We start from the raw sequence: 18,551 nt of genomic DNA, 5'->3' as shown, positions 1-18,551 counted from the left end.
CTTAACTTAAGCTTTAGTTGGTTCGACTTGCTCCAAGCACTTTGTCTACATGCCCAGACTGAACTGAGCGACGTGTTTTATATTTCTCCTCCTTTAATCTGTGATGACAGCGGTATTAAGTACGTGACAAAATTGACAGGCACATGCGTGTAGCTATTTATAAATGCTACACTCCACAAGGGCTCATTGTAGCTTTGAGTTCTGCATCTGTCATAGTAATACCTAAAGCTGTCAAACATTTGACCTCGGGCAAATGTGTCCATGGTATGACTAAGGAAGCATTTTGTATACATGGACAACACAGTAAAGGGTAATAATGTTGGGAAGTGATGTCATTTGTGTGTCTAGAGAAAAGCTTACTGCTTTTTTTTGTCATAGGTCAATAGAGAGTCATCCAAACAGGCCTCGAGTTGAACCTTGACCCTGTCGACCGTGGCAGTTTGAGGATGACTGCTAACTTTGGGAATTTCTTTGAGGATGAAGAGCCTGAATGACACATGTTAAAAAGCAAGAAATGTTACTTATTATTTTAAGCTGCATTACTTTATATTAAAATTTTTCACATTGTTGACCTTTGCTAAACTTGACTTACTTTTCTATTTAAATACCAAGAAGTGTAAAGCATTATTAAATAAATTTCCATTAAAATCTTTCAAATGTTCTACTCTTTTAGTTAACTTTTACCAAAAATATTTTGCGGCAACTTAACTTACATTGATGGACGATTAGCTTTATCTAAACAAAAACTTTGCCATTAGCTCTGTAATTCAATGCTCTCAATGACCCTGTTTAGTTAAGCCATCGCAGTGTACATTGGCACTGTCAGGAGACTCGGGATGGTACACACGGCATGTCCTTCCTGGAATCCTAGACAGCCGGGACAATGTGATAATCATGGCTGTGACTTTTTAAATCTTGCCTTTGATTCACAGAACTTTTGAAATCCTTCACTGTGCTTTATCGACTCTTTATTGAAAAACTTTGCCAGGAAACCTGCAGCTGCACCAACAATCTGAAATATTAAAGCCATTAGAAAGTGAAATTTTATTTGATGAATTTGTACTGGAAATTTGGGCAAAATGAAAAATTTAAGTTTATGGTGAAATGATTGAAGCGACCGGGATTGAAGCCATGACCTTTGGGTTGCTAGCGTTACAATATGACAATATCACTGTGAATGTCCTGTATGCAATAACACAGTTACATTAAGCCTACCTGCATTTATTATTTGAAAAATAAAATACAGACATGAGATAAAATACTAAAAAGAAAATATGATAAACGAATAAACAAACTGAAGCATGATTGATACTGAGTGTGTGTTTAGAAGGCAAAGTCTTTCATGAATAAATTGCTGAATTTGGGAACCTGCAGTGGGGTTAGAAAAAGAGTCAAGGGTTTTTCTTTTACGTCAGATGGTCTTACAGAGTTGGCCCAGTAAAAACTCCCAGCCACACATGTCAGAAAAGTTGTTTGCAAAGGCCAAGTGAAGATCCTCCGAGCTGCTCTCCTCACCAGGCTGTGCAACAGCTCTCAAATCACTTCTGAAGGTACTGTATGTGCTGTGAAGACTTACTTACATGTTGTGTTTGCAGATTATGTTGAAAGTTAGAGATTAAAAAACCTTCTGTAATATTTTTTAAATATCTTTGCTGGTGTTTTTATTATTTTCAAAGTTGAGACATATTTTTAAGATTAGTGAAGAGATTTGGGTGAAATATTTTTTTTCTTTAAAAAAAAAATTACTAAAATGTTTCTTTTAGACCTACAGTATTTTTTTGCATGCATCATCTCAATGAATTTCAGTGTGGAAAGTTGCATTGTGCTTATGGTAAAATGTCACATTTTTAATATTTGTTTGCCTGATTGTCTTTTAAAACAGCAGCCTATTTGCTATTAGTATGTTAAAATATTATATATAGTTTAAAGGTAGGGTTCATACAAATAAGAAAATGTACGTTATTTTCTCAAATGCATTGGTGAAACTGTGCAAAGCATGCCATAAGAAAATGACATGATGGCATTTTAATATAACATAATGCATTTGTGTGAACCTGAAGAAAAGAAGCCATATACATCTGGGACACATTTTCAAATTTTGACTGTTGGCTTATAACTTACATTTTGCATTGTTAAAAAACACTTACATATGGTAATCAAATTTTATTTAAAAAAAGTTAAATAGACTTAAAAATTAGTAAATTAAGTTTTATTTTACTGCCCAGTAGCCTACAGTAAATATTTAACCCTGAATTCTCATTCCACTGTAGCCAACAGAAGGCAGAAAGATGAATCCGTTGCTCTTTGCTGCCATCCTGTGGGCACTCTCATACACGACGGTATCCAGTGCAACAGAGCTGCTTCATCTCAATGAGGTTTCCTTTGAGGATACAATGACTCCGAGAAACAGTAGTGACCTCGGTTTACCTCATTCCCGGAGGAAACGTTATATCTCCAGCAGAGACATGAGAGCTTTACTGGATTATCACAACCGTGTGCGGTCACAGGTCTTCCCACACGCATCCAACATGGAATATATGGTAAACATTTTATTTATCTGTAGAAATTACAATATTTTTAACATCACTGATGTATCTATCATTATGCATAAAAAAACCGCACAACAAGTTTTGTGTACACAAGACATACATTGTAACCCATTAAAGATAAGATATTATTTTTCTGAATGGAACATTTGATTTTATCCAAAGAGATCTATATAGCTTTATTTATAAATAACTGTAAATGCCCACATGACAAAATACGGTATAGCTTGGTATATACTTTGGCAACTTTAATATTTACTATAGTAAACTAAAGTAAAGTAAATTGTAGTATGTAGTATATTATAATAATTACAGAATACTACAGTAGCTTATAAATAGTATAGTAGTTACTACTATACTATTTATAAGCTACTGTAGTATGCTGTAGCGGGTAACTATAGTCAACTGATAAACTGTAGTAAATATGTGCAGTGTACTATACTTCAGTATTTACTTTGGTAAGTTTCTATAGTATAGTATCTAGGAACGCTACAGTTAACTAAAGTGCATACTACACTTAGGTATTTACTATGGCAAGTTTGCATACTATAGAGTGTATACTATACTTCAGTATTTACTATGGTAAGTTTCTATAGTATAGAATCTAAGAACGCTACAGTTAACTAGAAGACATACTACATTTCAGAATTTACTATGGTAAGTTTGCATAATATAGAGTGCATACTATATTTCTGTATTTACTATGGTAAGTTTGCATACTATAGAGTGCATACTATACTTCAGTATTTACTCTGGTAAGTTTGCATACTATAGAGTGTATACTATACTTCAGTATTTACTTTGGTAAGTTTCTATAGTATAGTATCTAGGAACGCTACAGTTAACTAAAGTGCATACTACACTTAGGTATTTCCTATGGCAAGTTTGCATACTACAGAGTGTATACTATACTTCAGTATTTACTATGGTAAGTTTCTATAGTATAGAATCTAAGAACGCTACAGTTAACTAGAAGACATACTACATTTCAGAATTTACTATGGTAAGTTTGCATACTATAGAGTGCATACTATACTTCAGTATTTACTATGGTAAGTTTGCATACTATAGAGTGCATACTATACTTCAGTATTTACTATGGTAAGTTTGCATACTATAGAGTGCATACTATACTTCAGTATGTACTATGGTAAGTTTCTATTGTATAGTATTTAGGAACGCTACAGTTCACTGGAGTGTATACTATATTTCAGTATTTACCATGGTAAGTTTGCATACTACAGAGTGTATACTATACTTTAGTATTTACTATGGTAAGTTTCTATAGTATAGTATCTAGGAATGCTACAATTACCTAAAATGCATACTATACTTCAGTATTTAAGTTTGCATTCTATAGAGTGCATACTATACTTCAGTATTTAATAAAGTAAGTTTTTTTAACTAGAAGACATACTACATTACAGAATTTACTATGGTAAGTTTGCATACTATAGAGTGCATACTATACTTCAGTATTTACTATGGTAAGTTTGCACACTATAGAGTGCATACTATACTTCAGTATTTACTATGGTAAGTTTGCATACTATAGAGTGCATACTATACTTCAGTATTTACTATGGTAAGTTTCCATACTATAGAGTGCATACTATACTTCAGTATGTACTATGGTAAGTTTCTATTGTATAGTATTTAGGAACGCTACAGTTAACTAAGAGTGTATACTATATTTCAGTATTTACTATGGTAAGTTTGCATACTACAGAGTGTATACTATACTTCAGTATTTACTATGGTAAGTTTCTATAGTATAGTATCTAGGAATGCTACAATTACCTTAAGTGCATACTATACTTCAGTATTTAAGTTTGCATACTATAGAGTGCATACTATACTTCAGTATTCAATAGAGTAAGTTTCTATAGTATAGCATCTTGGAACACTAGAGTTAACTATACTAAAGTATACTACAGTTTTTCACATGGGTGTTTCTTATATGATCTTCTCTTTCTCTGTTTTGTATAAGGTGTGGGATGAAAGATTGGCTAAATCTGCAGAGTCTTGGTCCTCACAGTGCATATGGGATCATGGTCCACCTCATGTTTTGCGACACACAGGACAGAACTTGTCCGTTATTTCTGGAAGGTACAGACATTTTTCAAATAAAAGTTTTTTTGGTGGTACCCCAGTACAGATGTGTCCTATCCACTCACACTTAAATGAGTACAAATAGCTTAAAGGAGTAGTCCACTTTAAAGATGGGGCCCATTGACTTACCATAGTATTTGTTATTCCTACTATGAAAAGTCAATGGACCCTATCTTTAAAGTGGACTACTTCTTTAAGCTATATATTCCACTTTTTAAACATCTGCACATTCTACTATAATATATCATGCATTATATCAAGTGTTAATAGGGTTTGATTCCCACATACTGATCAAATGTACAGTATCTTGAATGCACTGTAAGTCACTTTAGTAAAAACGCCTTTTAAATTCATAAATGTAAAGGTAGTGGTGCATTTCTTTTTATTTTGCAGATACAGGTCAATCATAGACCTTGTAAAATCCTGGTATGATGAAAGACACTCTTTCTCCTATCCAAACAGATGTACTGGCTTTGTCTGTTCACACTACACTCAGGTCTGTCTTCAAAAAATAGACTTTTATTAAATATTTTGTTAACAGTGTAACATGCATTTTATAATATATCATAATATAAATATATTATTTGTATATCTGTTTATTCCACCACAACATGCATACAGTACATATTAACTTACACACACTCTTTGTTTTAGATGGTGTGGGCCACCAGTAATAAGATTGGGTGTGCTATCAACAGGTGTTCAAACATGTATGTGTTTGGGAGCACATGGAAACAAGCCACCATACTGGTCTGCAACTATTCTATCAAGTGAGATAATCTGCTACTTTCACTTTAACATGTACACATTACAACAGTCACAGAATTTTTTACATGAGAAAAGCAAAGTGAAAGTAACAGAATTTCTGCATGTTGTTACTTGTATTCCAGGGGAAACTGGGTCGGAGAGGCTCCATATAAGACAGGAAAACCATGCTCTGCCTGTCCTTCCAGCTATAGAGGATCATGCAATAAAAACCAGTGTGATTGCAGATCAAGATCTAGAAAAGGTCCAAATGGTTTTAGAGACTTCTAAAATAAACACAATACAGAACATGCACATTTTTAAAAAAATATTAAATATCAAAACATCAAAAGGAGCCGAAAGGAGCGAATTTTTTTTATTTAAAATGTGATGCAGTAAACCACCAAGACATCATTTATATGGGGCATTTTTTAATTATCAAATTAATTATTCTTTGTTTTTAAATATTTCACAGCACTATACTGTGCACAAATGGTCCCCGGTTGTCACTGGGGCGGTACTCTTTCTAAAAGTAGAGGTATTGGTACCAAACATATACATTATTGATACAGTCTCAGTGCATCTCTAAATTCAATATTGAGTCAACTGTTGTTATCACCACATCAATTTTGTTACTTTTTTTTGTATTTTTATATCTTTGATTTTATATTTTAGTTGTTTCCTGTTTTCTTTAAGACTACGTTCTGTTTGCACTGATTTACTTATATTTCTTTGTACGCATCACAGTGACAATTTACATTAAAGGTTAAGCACTTTTTTATATGTAATAAATTTTCTTTAAAATGGGTCTAGTGTTGTGTTCACTGGTTTCCAAGTGATTATCTTTTTGAAATGTGTATTGCACTCATGTGAACATGGCTACATTGTCAACACATTTGTCCTCATAAAAACAGACGTTTTATTTGCGTATTCTCTCAAAGCACTTCGATTCGATGTAACCCACAGACTGTTGCAAACACAGCGGTCACATAAAATAAACATGTACCATAAAGTATATAAAAAAAAAACGTTTTATCAAAGCCAGTTCTGCTGTAAACCTTTAAAAAGGCTTTTAAACCTAAAATGTTAAATCAACAAACACAGAACACACAAAGTATTGAATAATGAAACGGATTATTTTATTGACTTTTATTGCAATATTTAGATGCATGTGGGAATAATCTATAAGAGCTTTTAAATGTATAGTTTAGTATTATATGGTAAATGAACACACATAAGTTAGTACAAAGCTTATGTATTACTATCTTCATGAAATTGCTCTTTGACAAATGTGTGAGAATCTAAAGTTTCAAAACATCTCACTTTCCCATGAAGCTACGTAAAAGTGAAAGTGTAATGCTACACTTTTGCATGAAAGCATCACTTTATATTCGTGAGAAAAGTTATTGAACTAATGCCCTGTATCCGTTATTATATAGTAGAAACGACCAGTATATTATTGGGTAGTTTATACACGACCCCCTTTTAAAAAGTACACCTTTGTACCTAAAGAGTTCATACATATTGGTACCAAATCTATACATATCTACAAAATGGTACATTTTAGGACCCTTTTTTGACAGTGTATGTCTATATCTACACACTGTAGTGGTAAATAATTGTAGTTAATAGTGGGGTAATGGTTAAGAAACAAAGCAGCTGACACAGGTTTTCCTCAAGTTCCATTGAGTTTTAAGGAAGATGTTCAAAATAAGTTTTATAGACATCTGACAAATCAGCATTCCCAAATGACTCTGTGTAAACTCTCCACTCCTCACTTTTTACACACCTCTTCCATGTCTCCTCTCGCTCCTAACCAAATAAAGTTCTTCTAACCTTTCGATGATTCATTTCCGATTATGGCAAGTGTTTAGAAAAGATGCAGACTCTGAGAACAGGAGGAAAATTATAACAAACTGCCTATTTGAGTTTCTATCATCCTGTTGCCATAGCTACAGCTGTCATATGGATTGGTCTCTATACAAGCTTGGTTACTGTTTAACCTCTCCACCCACATTTGCCAAGATTAGGAAAATCAATAAGATAACAGGGAGCCACCGGCCTTACCTTGCGCCAACAACACCCTCACCAGAAACAGAGAGGACTGTGCAAAACTTACATGTGTGTTTTCTTCAACTTTCACACTTAATAGAAACCGTTTCAAAATACACTTGTGGGGAGCCGAGGAAACGACATGGTCAATGTGAACGCTCAGGTTAGCACCCATATGGATCTACCGTATGGTAAGTAAACCATCTCTTCCTCTTTTCCGATAACAGCTTTGATATAAACACGGTGGGACGCTGTGGGTGCCTAGCATGATGGTAGACAGGCATGTTGTAGACATTTTGCATGTTGAAATTGTATCCAACTGGTTGGATATTATCGCCATTTGCAAGAGTTTCTAGCGCACAATTGAAATTTTGGAGGTGTGGCAAATCTATGACGACTGGTAAACAGGGCCTGTTTGCAGAAGATGATGAATAATGTCAAGAGAATGGCTGAAGTTCCTCTTTTTATGCTGGGGTGTAATTGCAAAGAGTTGTGTGATAAAGTGTTGTGCTGAAACGTTGTTCCTCTAAGGAATAAAAAAAGTTGAATCCACTGGAGCACTGCTTTAATGAACTGGAATTAACTAAACCAAACATGGTGTTGAGAGGTTTTCCGCATGCGTGATAACAAAGTCATCTGAATGTTGTCTTTATGCTATGAAAATGAAAATAGAATATTCTGGCAACTTGTGAATGCTCATTTTAGCAAAGACCTAGTCAATTTAGAAAACAAATCCTCTAGAACTTACAGATTAACATTTAAAATTTGTAACTGAGTGCAATAACCTTAGCATCCTTCTTAGAGCCCTGCTTTAAATACTTCTGTGTGCCCAGTTACAGTAAATTACACATTATGTGTGTAGCATATAAGTATCTTTTGATATACTTTGTTTAATAAGTAAAGCATTATAATTTATAATCAAATATAGCAGTGTTTTCCAATCCAGGTGGTCCTCAAGTCCCCCCTTCCAGAAAGTTTTAAATGTCTCCTTATTTAAAACACCTGATTCATCTCATCAGCCTCCTTCCAGAACGGTAAAGGCCCTGTCCCAAATGGCGCACTTCATGTGGACTTTCGGTCTCGTGGCCTTAAATTGCGCGTTTGTTTAGTCTACGAGTCTGAAGGGTGTCTCATCTGTCATTTTTATGCTCCGATGTGCACTCATTGATATACTTTGTTTAATAAGTATAGCATTATAATTTATAATCAAATATAGCAGTGTTTTCCAATCCAGGTGGTCCTCAAGTCCCCCCTTCCAGAAAGTTTTAATGTCTCCTTATTTAAAACACCTGCACCCTCGATGCGGTCTTCGGCGAAGCCCGCACTTTACCAACCCAGAAGTCCTTGCGAAAGAGCAATCAGACCAATCAGACGACGGAAGGGAGGAGTTCACACTGATGGGCAACTTCTCTTCCTATTACTGGCATAAGGCTCGAGTTTGTCCCAAAATATAGTTTCTCAAATCTAAGAACGCAAAGAACGGACTTGCGTTCTTGGGGAGATCTGTCTTGCCGGGCGACCTTGGAAGAAAGAATTCAGAAGGTCGCGAGAACACGGAACACACTTGTGAAAATTGAGATTTGTGCGATCTTCCTGTTGGTCACCTGACCTCCGCCATTGTTTTGCAGCAAAGACTTCTGGGGTGTACAGGGATTTCAGCGCTCGCTTGTCTGCACTCAATGCATCCTCGATATCAAGAACACATCCGGGTATTTTCATGCATCCTCTTTACTTGCGTTCTTGAGAATTGGAATTGAACTTTGACGGTTAATGATGATGTAGAGAGAGAACACAAGGACGCAAGATCACTAATTGAGAAACACCCTATGACTCCATGCGCACTCTTGGACTCGCGTCAAGGGTCCCTAAGGTCTGCACTACATGATGTCATCAAAGTGTGGACTCGAAGGAGGTCCACAAGTCCGGAGTGTGCCATTTGGGACAGGGCCTAACATGTCTCCCTAACAAGCTGATGAGTTGAATCCGATGTTTTAAATAAGGAGACATCTAAAACTTTCTGGGAGGGGGTACTTGAGGACCATGAATGGGAAACACTATAATATAGCATCACTTTCATAAGTTCAGTGGATTTTTTATGCCACATGTTTTGCTTAGAGGAGCTTTAGTGTTTATTAAAACATTTGCATTATAATGACACATTCTTGGCACCTGTATTTATTTTGTCCAGCTTGTTTGGGCTATTTTGTGTCTGTATGCAGGACACTGCAGAGCACTGTTGATCTTAAATGCTTGACCCCATCATTAAGAATAGACCACATTATTATTTAAATTATTATAAAAAATATTTAATTGTCATTGTAACGCTTTATTGGGTATGTTAACATTAACAGATTATTAACACAAACTAGCAATGAACAGTGTATTTATAATGAACAGTGATTTTTTAATAACTTTTTACATATATGAATAGATATTTAACATACAATACTGTAATATTAGAGAACAGGGCTTAATCCTGGAACCAAAATATGTCAACTATGTACAACAGCAAAATGTCACTGTGTATGTACCAACTTTTCTACGGCTATGATGCAAGATCTTTAGCAGTGTGCTGCAGCATAATTGCATAAAATGAATTGCTTGTTACAACCAGCACACACAGTCACCCTTCAAATTTTGTAGTATAACCCTCTAAAGGTAAACACAGTAAGCGCCCTCGTACGCCTTTCGAGCAAGGAACTCTGTTTGCTTTGAAATGTTGAATGAGTTTGTGGTGATGGCCCACCAGGTTCAGCTGTTGGTTCAGAAGCTGTTCAAGGCCAGTAAAAGCAGCAAACAAGTCAACATGAAGTGTGTGAATTGTTGCTAAAAGGAGAACTTTCACAGAAGTGTCTTCTTGATCTGGAGGCTAATGTCTCATAATCTAATAAGATCATTTCTTATTTAACTTTATCTTATTTTATGTTAAAGCTCACATAACACACCATTTCTGCCAATCTCATGTTAATCTTGGTTACCTATATAGAGTATTATTTCATTCTTCATATGTCCAAAGAGTCTTTCATGTTGTCAGATTATTAAAAGACAGAACAGCCTTTCCATTTTATCCGGAGAAAGACGAACACTTGAAGGCATATGGTGGGCGGAGCTAAAGAGTTACGAGCAGTGTTGGGGTAACGCATTACAAGTAATGTGCATTACGTAATAATATCACTTTTCTGAAGTAACGAGTAAAGTAACGCATTACTTTTTAAATGTACACATTAATATTTGAGTTACTTTTTCAAAAAAGTAATGGAAGTTACTTTTTTAGTTGAATTAATTCGATTAAAAAATTATGTACTGAATGAAACTAATCATAGTCACATTATGCACTCTATGCGTACACGCCTGTTTGAGAACAGTTTGAGTCAGAAGCCAGAGCTCTACATTTTTGTGATGAAATATACAATTTCTGAATGCAGAACTTTTCAGTCATAAAAACACCTGCAAGGCCTGAAAGAGATCAAGCCTCAGCCAAGAAAAAGTAACGCAAAAGTAACTAAAAAGTAAAGTAAGTATTACTTTCCATGAAAAGTAACTAAGTAACGCAATTAGTTATGTTTTTTGGGAGTAACTTAATTTTGTAATGCATTACTTTTAAAAGTAACTTTCCCCAACTCTGGTTACGAGTATGCGCAGCCTTTGAATACTAATCTAACAGCTGTGACATTGATGGAAATCAAACTTAAAAAAAACTTTTTATAAAATAACTATGGCTTACCGTCAGATATAGCCGTACACATATGATCCAGAATCAGATTCTGAGTCAGTAATTGATCAACAGGAACAACAGCAGCAATGATTACAGCAGGACTTCTCTATCTGGTAGTTAATCCTTGTTTGTTTTTCCGCTATTTTAATTTTAAAAAATGACGTAATCTTGATGTGTTTAAAATTTAAAATGTGTAAATGTCATAAGTGCAGTACAATGCCAACTGAGGCGGAAAATGTTTGCTGTTGGTTGTGATGTTTACATTACATGTACGTATGTGCCGATTGCAAAAAAAAACATGTGATACTTTGATTTACTTGCGTCTGTGGTTGCAACTCCTACGGGGTCTTTTAAAGTTGGGTCCGCTCCATCAGTTGTAAACAAGTGGCAAATCAGGCGTCAAACTGAGCCTTGTTTGTAAAGCAAATGCAAACATTAACCCATTCGCAATTTCAAAATCCACTGGTGTCTTAAGACAGGAAAATTTAAATAAGCTTTTCTTCTCTTTACATCCGAAAACACACTTCTTTTGTTGAACCATCTTGATAAAACAAAGTTGTTGCGTGCTGTGCAGTGATATCGGTGACTTCTACTCGACGGAGCAATGCTAATGCGCATTCTCGCTCTCACTTGACAAAAAGCCTATAAAAGGAATATGGGGTCAATCAGTCGTAACGGATACCCCTGTTCGGAAAAACTTTTCTAAACTTGTAGGAAAAAGGAGATGTGAATTTGGCCCAGAAATACTCTGTCACAAGCTCAACTGCTTTTTTGACACTTTGAGGGTTACAAGTCTTAAACTGTGGTAATAAGTCAGAATGCATGAAATTGCATTACCCCCCCCCCCCCCCCTAATTTCACATATTTACATACACTTTTTAATAAAAAGTTATAACTGTTAAAATTAATGAATGCACAATGAACTGACATTAACAATTGGCATTAACTAAGAAGTATTGGCAGAGCCAGCCCAAAGCATTAAGCGGCTCCTTAGGGCCCCTTGGCCAACAGGGGGGCACCAAGGGGCCTCCAAAAATTCTGCTTATAGGCCTTATAAAATCTTGAGCCAGCTCTGAGTATTGGGATTAACAGATTATAATTATTAATATATTATATGCTGTAAAACTTGCTCATTGTTAGTTCATGTTAGCTAATGCATTTAATAATGATAACAAATACAACTTTATTGAAAAGTGTTACCAATTTACTTAAAGAACATTTAAACTGCAATTCGTTTTTTTTTTTTAAATAAACAAAGTTTACAATCCACATGCAAGATTGTAATAAAGTGGACTCTTAAGTTTAGATTTTTTTCCTGCATTCCAAATGCATTTACCATTATTTCTAGTAAGACAAGTTGGGCAGGTAAACTTGTAAAATGTACAGCTTTATTGAAAAATGATTCAATAAAGAATCTTTAATGGGTTTCCAGCTTCATTGGCCAAACACTGATGGCTTACTCATCACCATGACAACCCAATAAAAGCATGTTCCCTATCCATTTGTGGCCAGGAAGTGCAAGCATTGGCAACTGGAAGTATAACATATGAGTTTTATGCTCAGTACACTTGACACCATTATAGGCCGTGCACTCAATCCCCCAATCAAATCTCATTGTGACAGGCATTAAGAGATTATATGAGCTGCTTGCCGGTCAGCGTGCGTGCTACAGTGAGAACAGTGGCACTCATACACATAATGGGTCTCACAGATACACACAGGGGACTGAATGGATAGCAGATTCAGTGGAGGAGGTTGAAGAGCAGGGGTCCCTGCCACCTAACAGGACCAAAAGCCCATGCAGGATGTATGAAGAACATGAAACAGGGCACTTCAATACCACACCAGGTACAGGAGCGTGAACACAATGATTTACTCCTCTTAAAAAGATGATATAATGGGTTCTTTGCAGGTATGCGAGTAGTGTAGTGAGTGCTGACGGTTGTCTGTTAAGTAAATTATTAGGACAGATGGTACAGTTTGTTTACTCCCTTGAAAACAGTGAGCTCTGTTATAGAGGCGTTTGCGAAAAGCTAAGTTTTTAAATTGACATATACAATTTAAACAGAAAGATTGCAAGGCTTATTAAAGCTAAGACAGATAAACAGCATTAAATGGGAAATATTCATCCAATGTGTTTCTCAAATTTATTTTAAAGAGATTGGCCATGACTCTTGTTTAGCTCTGAAAGTTTGTTGTCACAGCGTAAAAGGCATTTCCGTTCCATTTTTATGTCAGAATGGAAAATAGACCGAAACTTATACCAATTAATAGTTTGACATATAGTCTTGATAAAAAATGTACATTAGTGTGTGGCTCTCTGTTTGAGGCCTGGAGCTGGAGGAGCTCTGCTGATGTATGAGAGTTATTTCACCACATGGGGGAGCTGCTTAATAGTAACTGGAGCAGCTTCAATATACATTACGTTTACATTTATGCATTTGGCAAATGCTTTTATCCAAAGCGACTGACTTTACATTCAAACTACACATTTATTATGTGTATGTATTTTACCTGGGAATCAAACCCACTATTTTTGCAGTGCTAACATAATACTCTAGCTTTTTCACACATCTTTCCCTTACGAAAATTAACCATGGTTTTATTGTGGTAAAAGTGTAGTAACCACATTTTTTTGTGTGTATTTTACTATCAGAAAAACCATGAACCATGGTTTAACTATGTTTTTTAAAAACCATGGTTATCAAAACCATGGTTATATTGTGGTTATATCATGGTTTTACACATTTCAATAAAAAAAAATACTTTGCTGCCTTAATTTTTTTGTTGAATCAACTTAGATTTACAAGTCATTTCAACTATTATTTATCTTAAGATGAGTTGTTGTAACTACAGGTGAGTTGTTATAACTTACTAGTTATAGATAGTTGAAAAAAGTCTTAATTTTATAAGTTGTAAAAAATCATCTCTTGTTAAGATAAATAATAGTAAGTTGATATAAGTTGAAATATGAGTTGATTTCACAAAAATGTTTAAGGCAGCAAAGTTTTTTTTTTACAGTGGAAACATTAAGAGCTATTTTCAACCCAGTTTGAGTCAAAAAGGGACAAAATAGCCACTGGGTTAAATTAACTCAGAAAATGTTTATATATGACTTAAAATGGATTAAAACAACCCAGCACTGAAAACAACCCAGCATTGTTAGTGTGTGTATACTCACATAGTGCAAAAAAGATTTGTTGTTTCAACTTAAAAAGGTTAGTGATCATATTGCCTTAAATAGTTTTGTTAATTTAACTTAAAAATACTTGTTGACTCAATTTAATCTTTTAAAGTTAAATTAACTCTTATTACAATTATATTACAATTATACAGTAAATATAAATAAAGTGGGGTCCAAAGTTTTTTTTTTCGGATTAATAATTTTTTTTTTTATTAGTGATGAACATAACAATGAGTTTCTATCATTTACTAAGCAAGCTATAAATATTTTGTCCTTTTTAAAAAAATAACATACATTTCAGAAGTTTCAGAAGTAACACCTTTTATCCCAGCATGATTTAAGACTTTCTTCAAATAATTTTCCCAAGTTTACTAAAATGGTATAAATAGCTCTTATGTGTTGTAACTTATTACTTTTCACTGTACAACCTTTCTAGATTTGTGTTAGATTTTCAATTCTTCATTTTGGACCCTACACAGTCAAGAAAAATTGTCAAAAATGGTCCTCAGCTGTCACTGGGGCAGTACCCTTACAAAACGTAAACAAACGCTCATAAATAATGTATATTAGTACCTACATATATACACATTTGTCCCTAAATGGTAATGTAAAGGGTACAGCCCGAATGACAGCATGGGACCATTTTTGACCAGTTTTTGTGCTATATATGCTCATAATACATAATTCTCAATGTAATAAAATATGAAGGTCTCAGATGCAAATCCCTGCACGGCCTTTTTTTGTCTTAAATCTGACTCTTAATAGATTCTGCCAACAAAGCATTATTTCTAAATGACCTGAAACGGCTTTAAAGTGAAAGTATTTGATGAACCTATAATATGTGGAGTGAGCATATTTGTTTGACAGAGATGGCATTTAGAGGCTTTTGGATCTGAGCTCCTCATATTATCATATTTATAAAAACATGCAGTTTGAGCTGTGATGCAATATCAAAGAAATGTTGGCATCATTTTAAACACCAATAAACAGCACAGATGTACAGATTACTGTACTTCCTGTGTCATTAAAATATAAAGTGTAATATATTTATATAACGCGAGTAAACCGTGGTAAAAGAATCATATTCATTATACCATTATATAACTTCCACGGTACGTGCTGGTGTGATTTGCAGACTGCAAGAAAATGAATCCACACAGCACAAATAAGTAAAAGTACACTTAACCCCACTAACAATTAACTGATTATAGACCAATTTATAAACCATGCAGGCCTCTTTAGCTTTGATAAACTGGGGTAAGGTTAAACTTGTTTGGGCAAAATGTTCCATGCGCCGTACACTGTGATGAAAAGGTGATTGATTGATGATAACAAGTGAGTGATAACTGTCCACGCAGCATCACTGAGACTGCAAATGTGATTGAGTCAACAGGCAAACTGATTCTCAGCAAAAAAACAGTTAATCATTGAACGAGTCTTATCAGAGACGTGATTGATTTACAAAGAGCATTGCTCTAAATCTTTATTGATGCAATTGTTTACCTGGAGTGAGCTACTTTGAAACATAATGAAGGAAAGAAGCTTGATCATTTCGGTAGCATACTGTATGTTGGCAGATATTGTTTGATCCCGTAATAAAAACCTGCTGGGATCGTTTCACAACCAAGCAGCCCATCAGGAAAAAAATCCTATCAATGGCATTATCGTGTTTCTGATGAAAAGCATAGGAAGAGATAAGCAGAAAGTCGTAGCAAAGGTTGGGTGATGTGAATCTGACCTGTTTTGTGTCAAATGTATTATTACCCAATGATTTTGAGTTTTAAACTAAAAAAAACCCTTTATGGACGCTGCATGTGCAATATTAAGGCATTAGTGGTTTATGATTATCTAGACTACAAATACTCTGATGGGTGAGGACTATGAGAACTTCATAGATAACTGTCTCAGTTAATCGTTATGGAGGAGGCTCTGCCCAGACGGCCCTTAAGAAAAATTGTCTTTGCTTCGAGTTATTTTGAAAAGACCTAGACCTAACTTGATGCTGTCTGTTACTTTGCAAATTAATTAAATAAATAAATAAACGAAATATCTACTGTACACAAAGAGTAAAGCTTGCTGCAGGAAAGAATATAAATTCCAGTCATTTTAAAGCATTGTAAAACTCGCCCATTGCTTGTAAGGCTTTGATTTAAACCGTGGTTGCAATTGGACAATTATTGGACAACTTTGCTTGTAACTCCTCCTGTTTTACACCACGGTTATGTATTTAAAACTTAACAATGCTTGAACACATTGTTTGTCAGGGCAGAAAGTCACATGAGATGATCCTTTAATCCTGGTGCTGATAACAAATGGACTAGCAAATGGTTTGCATACTTTCACGCTAAAGACATTACTTATTTTTGGAATGAACAAAAAAAAAAAATCGACACCACTAGGAACATATGCAATGAAATTGCATGTTTAATACAAAACTTTTTCTAACTAAAACAACAGAAATACATCTTCCCACATCTTGATTGGAACTTAACGGGCCTTTAGCCATTGCATCCTGATGGGGAGGAGCTTTATCCATGCTTATCAGTCTAATACTAAGATACATCAGCCTGACATTAGGTGAAATCCCCAATGCAACAACTTAAAACTACAGCAAGATGAAAATTACACATTTGCATCACACAAAATAATCTAAACATACGGATTCTGCCCTTAAAACAAGCAAAATGCACAAGATGTGTGGTATTTACAGGTTATCTGTTGACAATCTGTTGTGTGCTCACTATGTCGCCATACTCACATATCTGTGCCATCTACCCCGGTCAATCCACATAGGCTTTTTTACTGGCCTCAACTGTGCTTTAGCAATACTGTTGCCAACAATTTTCCATCCTTATCAAGAACAATGTAAAAGAAGAAGAAGAAGAAAAAAACAAATATTCCAGGTATGACATTCGTTCCCAAGTACTTCCCGAATGTTATTCCATGCAGGCCACCAATTCCACAAGCTACAAACTGCACACACTTCCATGGTCAGACAGGTGAAATGAAAATGAGTGATTGGAGAGAAAGTACAAATAGGCAGCGGTTACAAATGGAGTTTGGTCAGTGGTCGGAGATCCTTATTGTGGAGATAGGCAGGACTTTGTTCACAAACTGGAGTTTGAAGTTTCAAAGGGGAAAATAGGCAGAGGAGTTACATCAGTTGTGAGCAACCCTCTGACTTTTAGCCCCTGGCTGTATGGGTGACTGATTATTATGCGGGACTTGACATTGCTGCCGGAAAATGAGCGTTTGCTGTATCGTCTTTTGTGATGAGACTCAAAGTACGCTTGCACCGTGCTGCACGTAAACATCTGTCTTGGGCCATCAGTGATTATAACACTGCTCTCTCTTTCTCTATCTCTCTCACTATCGGGTTGGATGTATGCCACAGATACTGACTGATCATGCCTAACATGTTTTTTTTTACCATGAAAGGCTATTTGGATGTAGTGAGCCATTTCATTTGTTCATTACATTGTGATCATAAGTAATTGAGAAGAGGATCAGGGTGTGTAATGAATCATTACAGGTCTGAATAAACTTTACTGATATTGACGCCTGTCACATTAATTACGGATTATGAATGACACACGGATGCAAGTTAATCAATACACGGCCGAACCCACCTGCTTCGTATTCCCATCAGCATACTTTGCAGATTGAAATCGTTTGTTCACTACGAGGCTTTGCGTAAGGTAATGATCTAATGTAGTTATCTTCCTGCCAGCTCCGATCATCTAGTTGCATGCGAGTAAGGGCCATAACTTTGTTGATTACACTTTATAGAGGTCATTCCTCAGTTCACTGAAACTTAGAGATGTGTTCTGCGATAAGGAATTTAATGGTGACACAGATAAGATTTGCCTATTGTGAGTCATTCCTGTACAATGAATGATATTACTCAGGTTCATTTCTGGTGAAGTAATCACCTTGTGCATTACTAATAAATAATACGTTTTAGTTCTTAATAAGTTTTGTTATTCAAATCTATAGTGCAACTTTAGGATAAGCATCAAAACAACGTGCAGTTGCACATCATAAACAAGTGTCAAATAAGCTGACCTTCGTTTTTTCTTGTGAATGCAATTTACTCTTATTCCTGTAGGTATGCAAGTGAGAAATGTTACTGAAATGTACTCAAACCATGCAGCTATCTGGTTAGTTTAGGTGTTTTCCAGCTTATTCCAATCAAAAG

At 35.3% G+C, this 18,551-nt stretch overlaps 1 protein-coding gene across 1 annotated transcript; it reads left to right on the top strand.

Annotated features, from left to right (window-relative positions):
- The first annotated feature begins 1,275 nt into the window (after window positions 1-1,275).
- On the top strand, window positions 1,276-6,425 carry r3hdml (R3H domain containing-like). The gene is made up of 6 exons (XM_065285751.2): window positions 1,276-1,550; window positions 2,271-2,540; window positions 4,537-4,655; window positions 5,052-5,154; window positions 5,313-5,428; window positions 5,549-6,425. The coding sequence occupies exons 2-6, from the start codon at window positions 2,289-2,291 to the stop codon at window positions 5,691-5,693; spliced, it is 735 nt and encodes a 244-aa protein (XP_065141823.1). The 5' UTR covers window positions 1,276-1,550; window positions 2,271-2,288; the 3' UTR covers window positions 5,694-6,425.
- The last annotated feature ends 12,126 nt before the right edge of the window (window positions 6,426-18,551 follow it).

The sequence above is a fragment of the Paramisgurnus dabryanus genome, chromosome 21 (genome assembly GCF_030506205.2).
Source record: "Paramisgurnus dabryanus chromosome 21, PD_genome_1.1, whole genome shotgun sequence".
Lineage (NCBI taxonomy): Eukaryota > Metazoa > Chordata > Actinopteri > Cypriniformes > Cobitidae > Paramisgurnus > Paramisgurnus dabryanus.
This window is presented reverse-complemented; position numbering and strand designations above follow the sequence as displayed.

Excerpts from the sequence above, each read along its gene's own strand:
- r3hdml (XM_065285751.2), top strand. The coding sequence starts at position 2,289 with ATGAATCCGTTGCTCTTTGCTGCCATCCTGTGGGCACTCTCATACACG. Across the intron at positions 2,541-4,536 it reads CATCCAACATGGAATATATG|GTGTGGGATGAAAGATTGGC; the intron begins GTAAACATTTTA and ends GTTTTGTATAAG. Across the intron at positions 5,155-5,312 it reads TCTGTTCACACTACACTCAG|ATGGTGTGGGCCACCAGTAA; the intron begins GTCTGTCTTCAA and ends TCTTTGTTTTAG.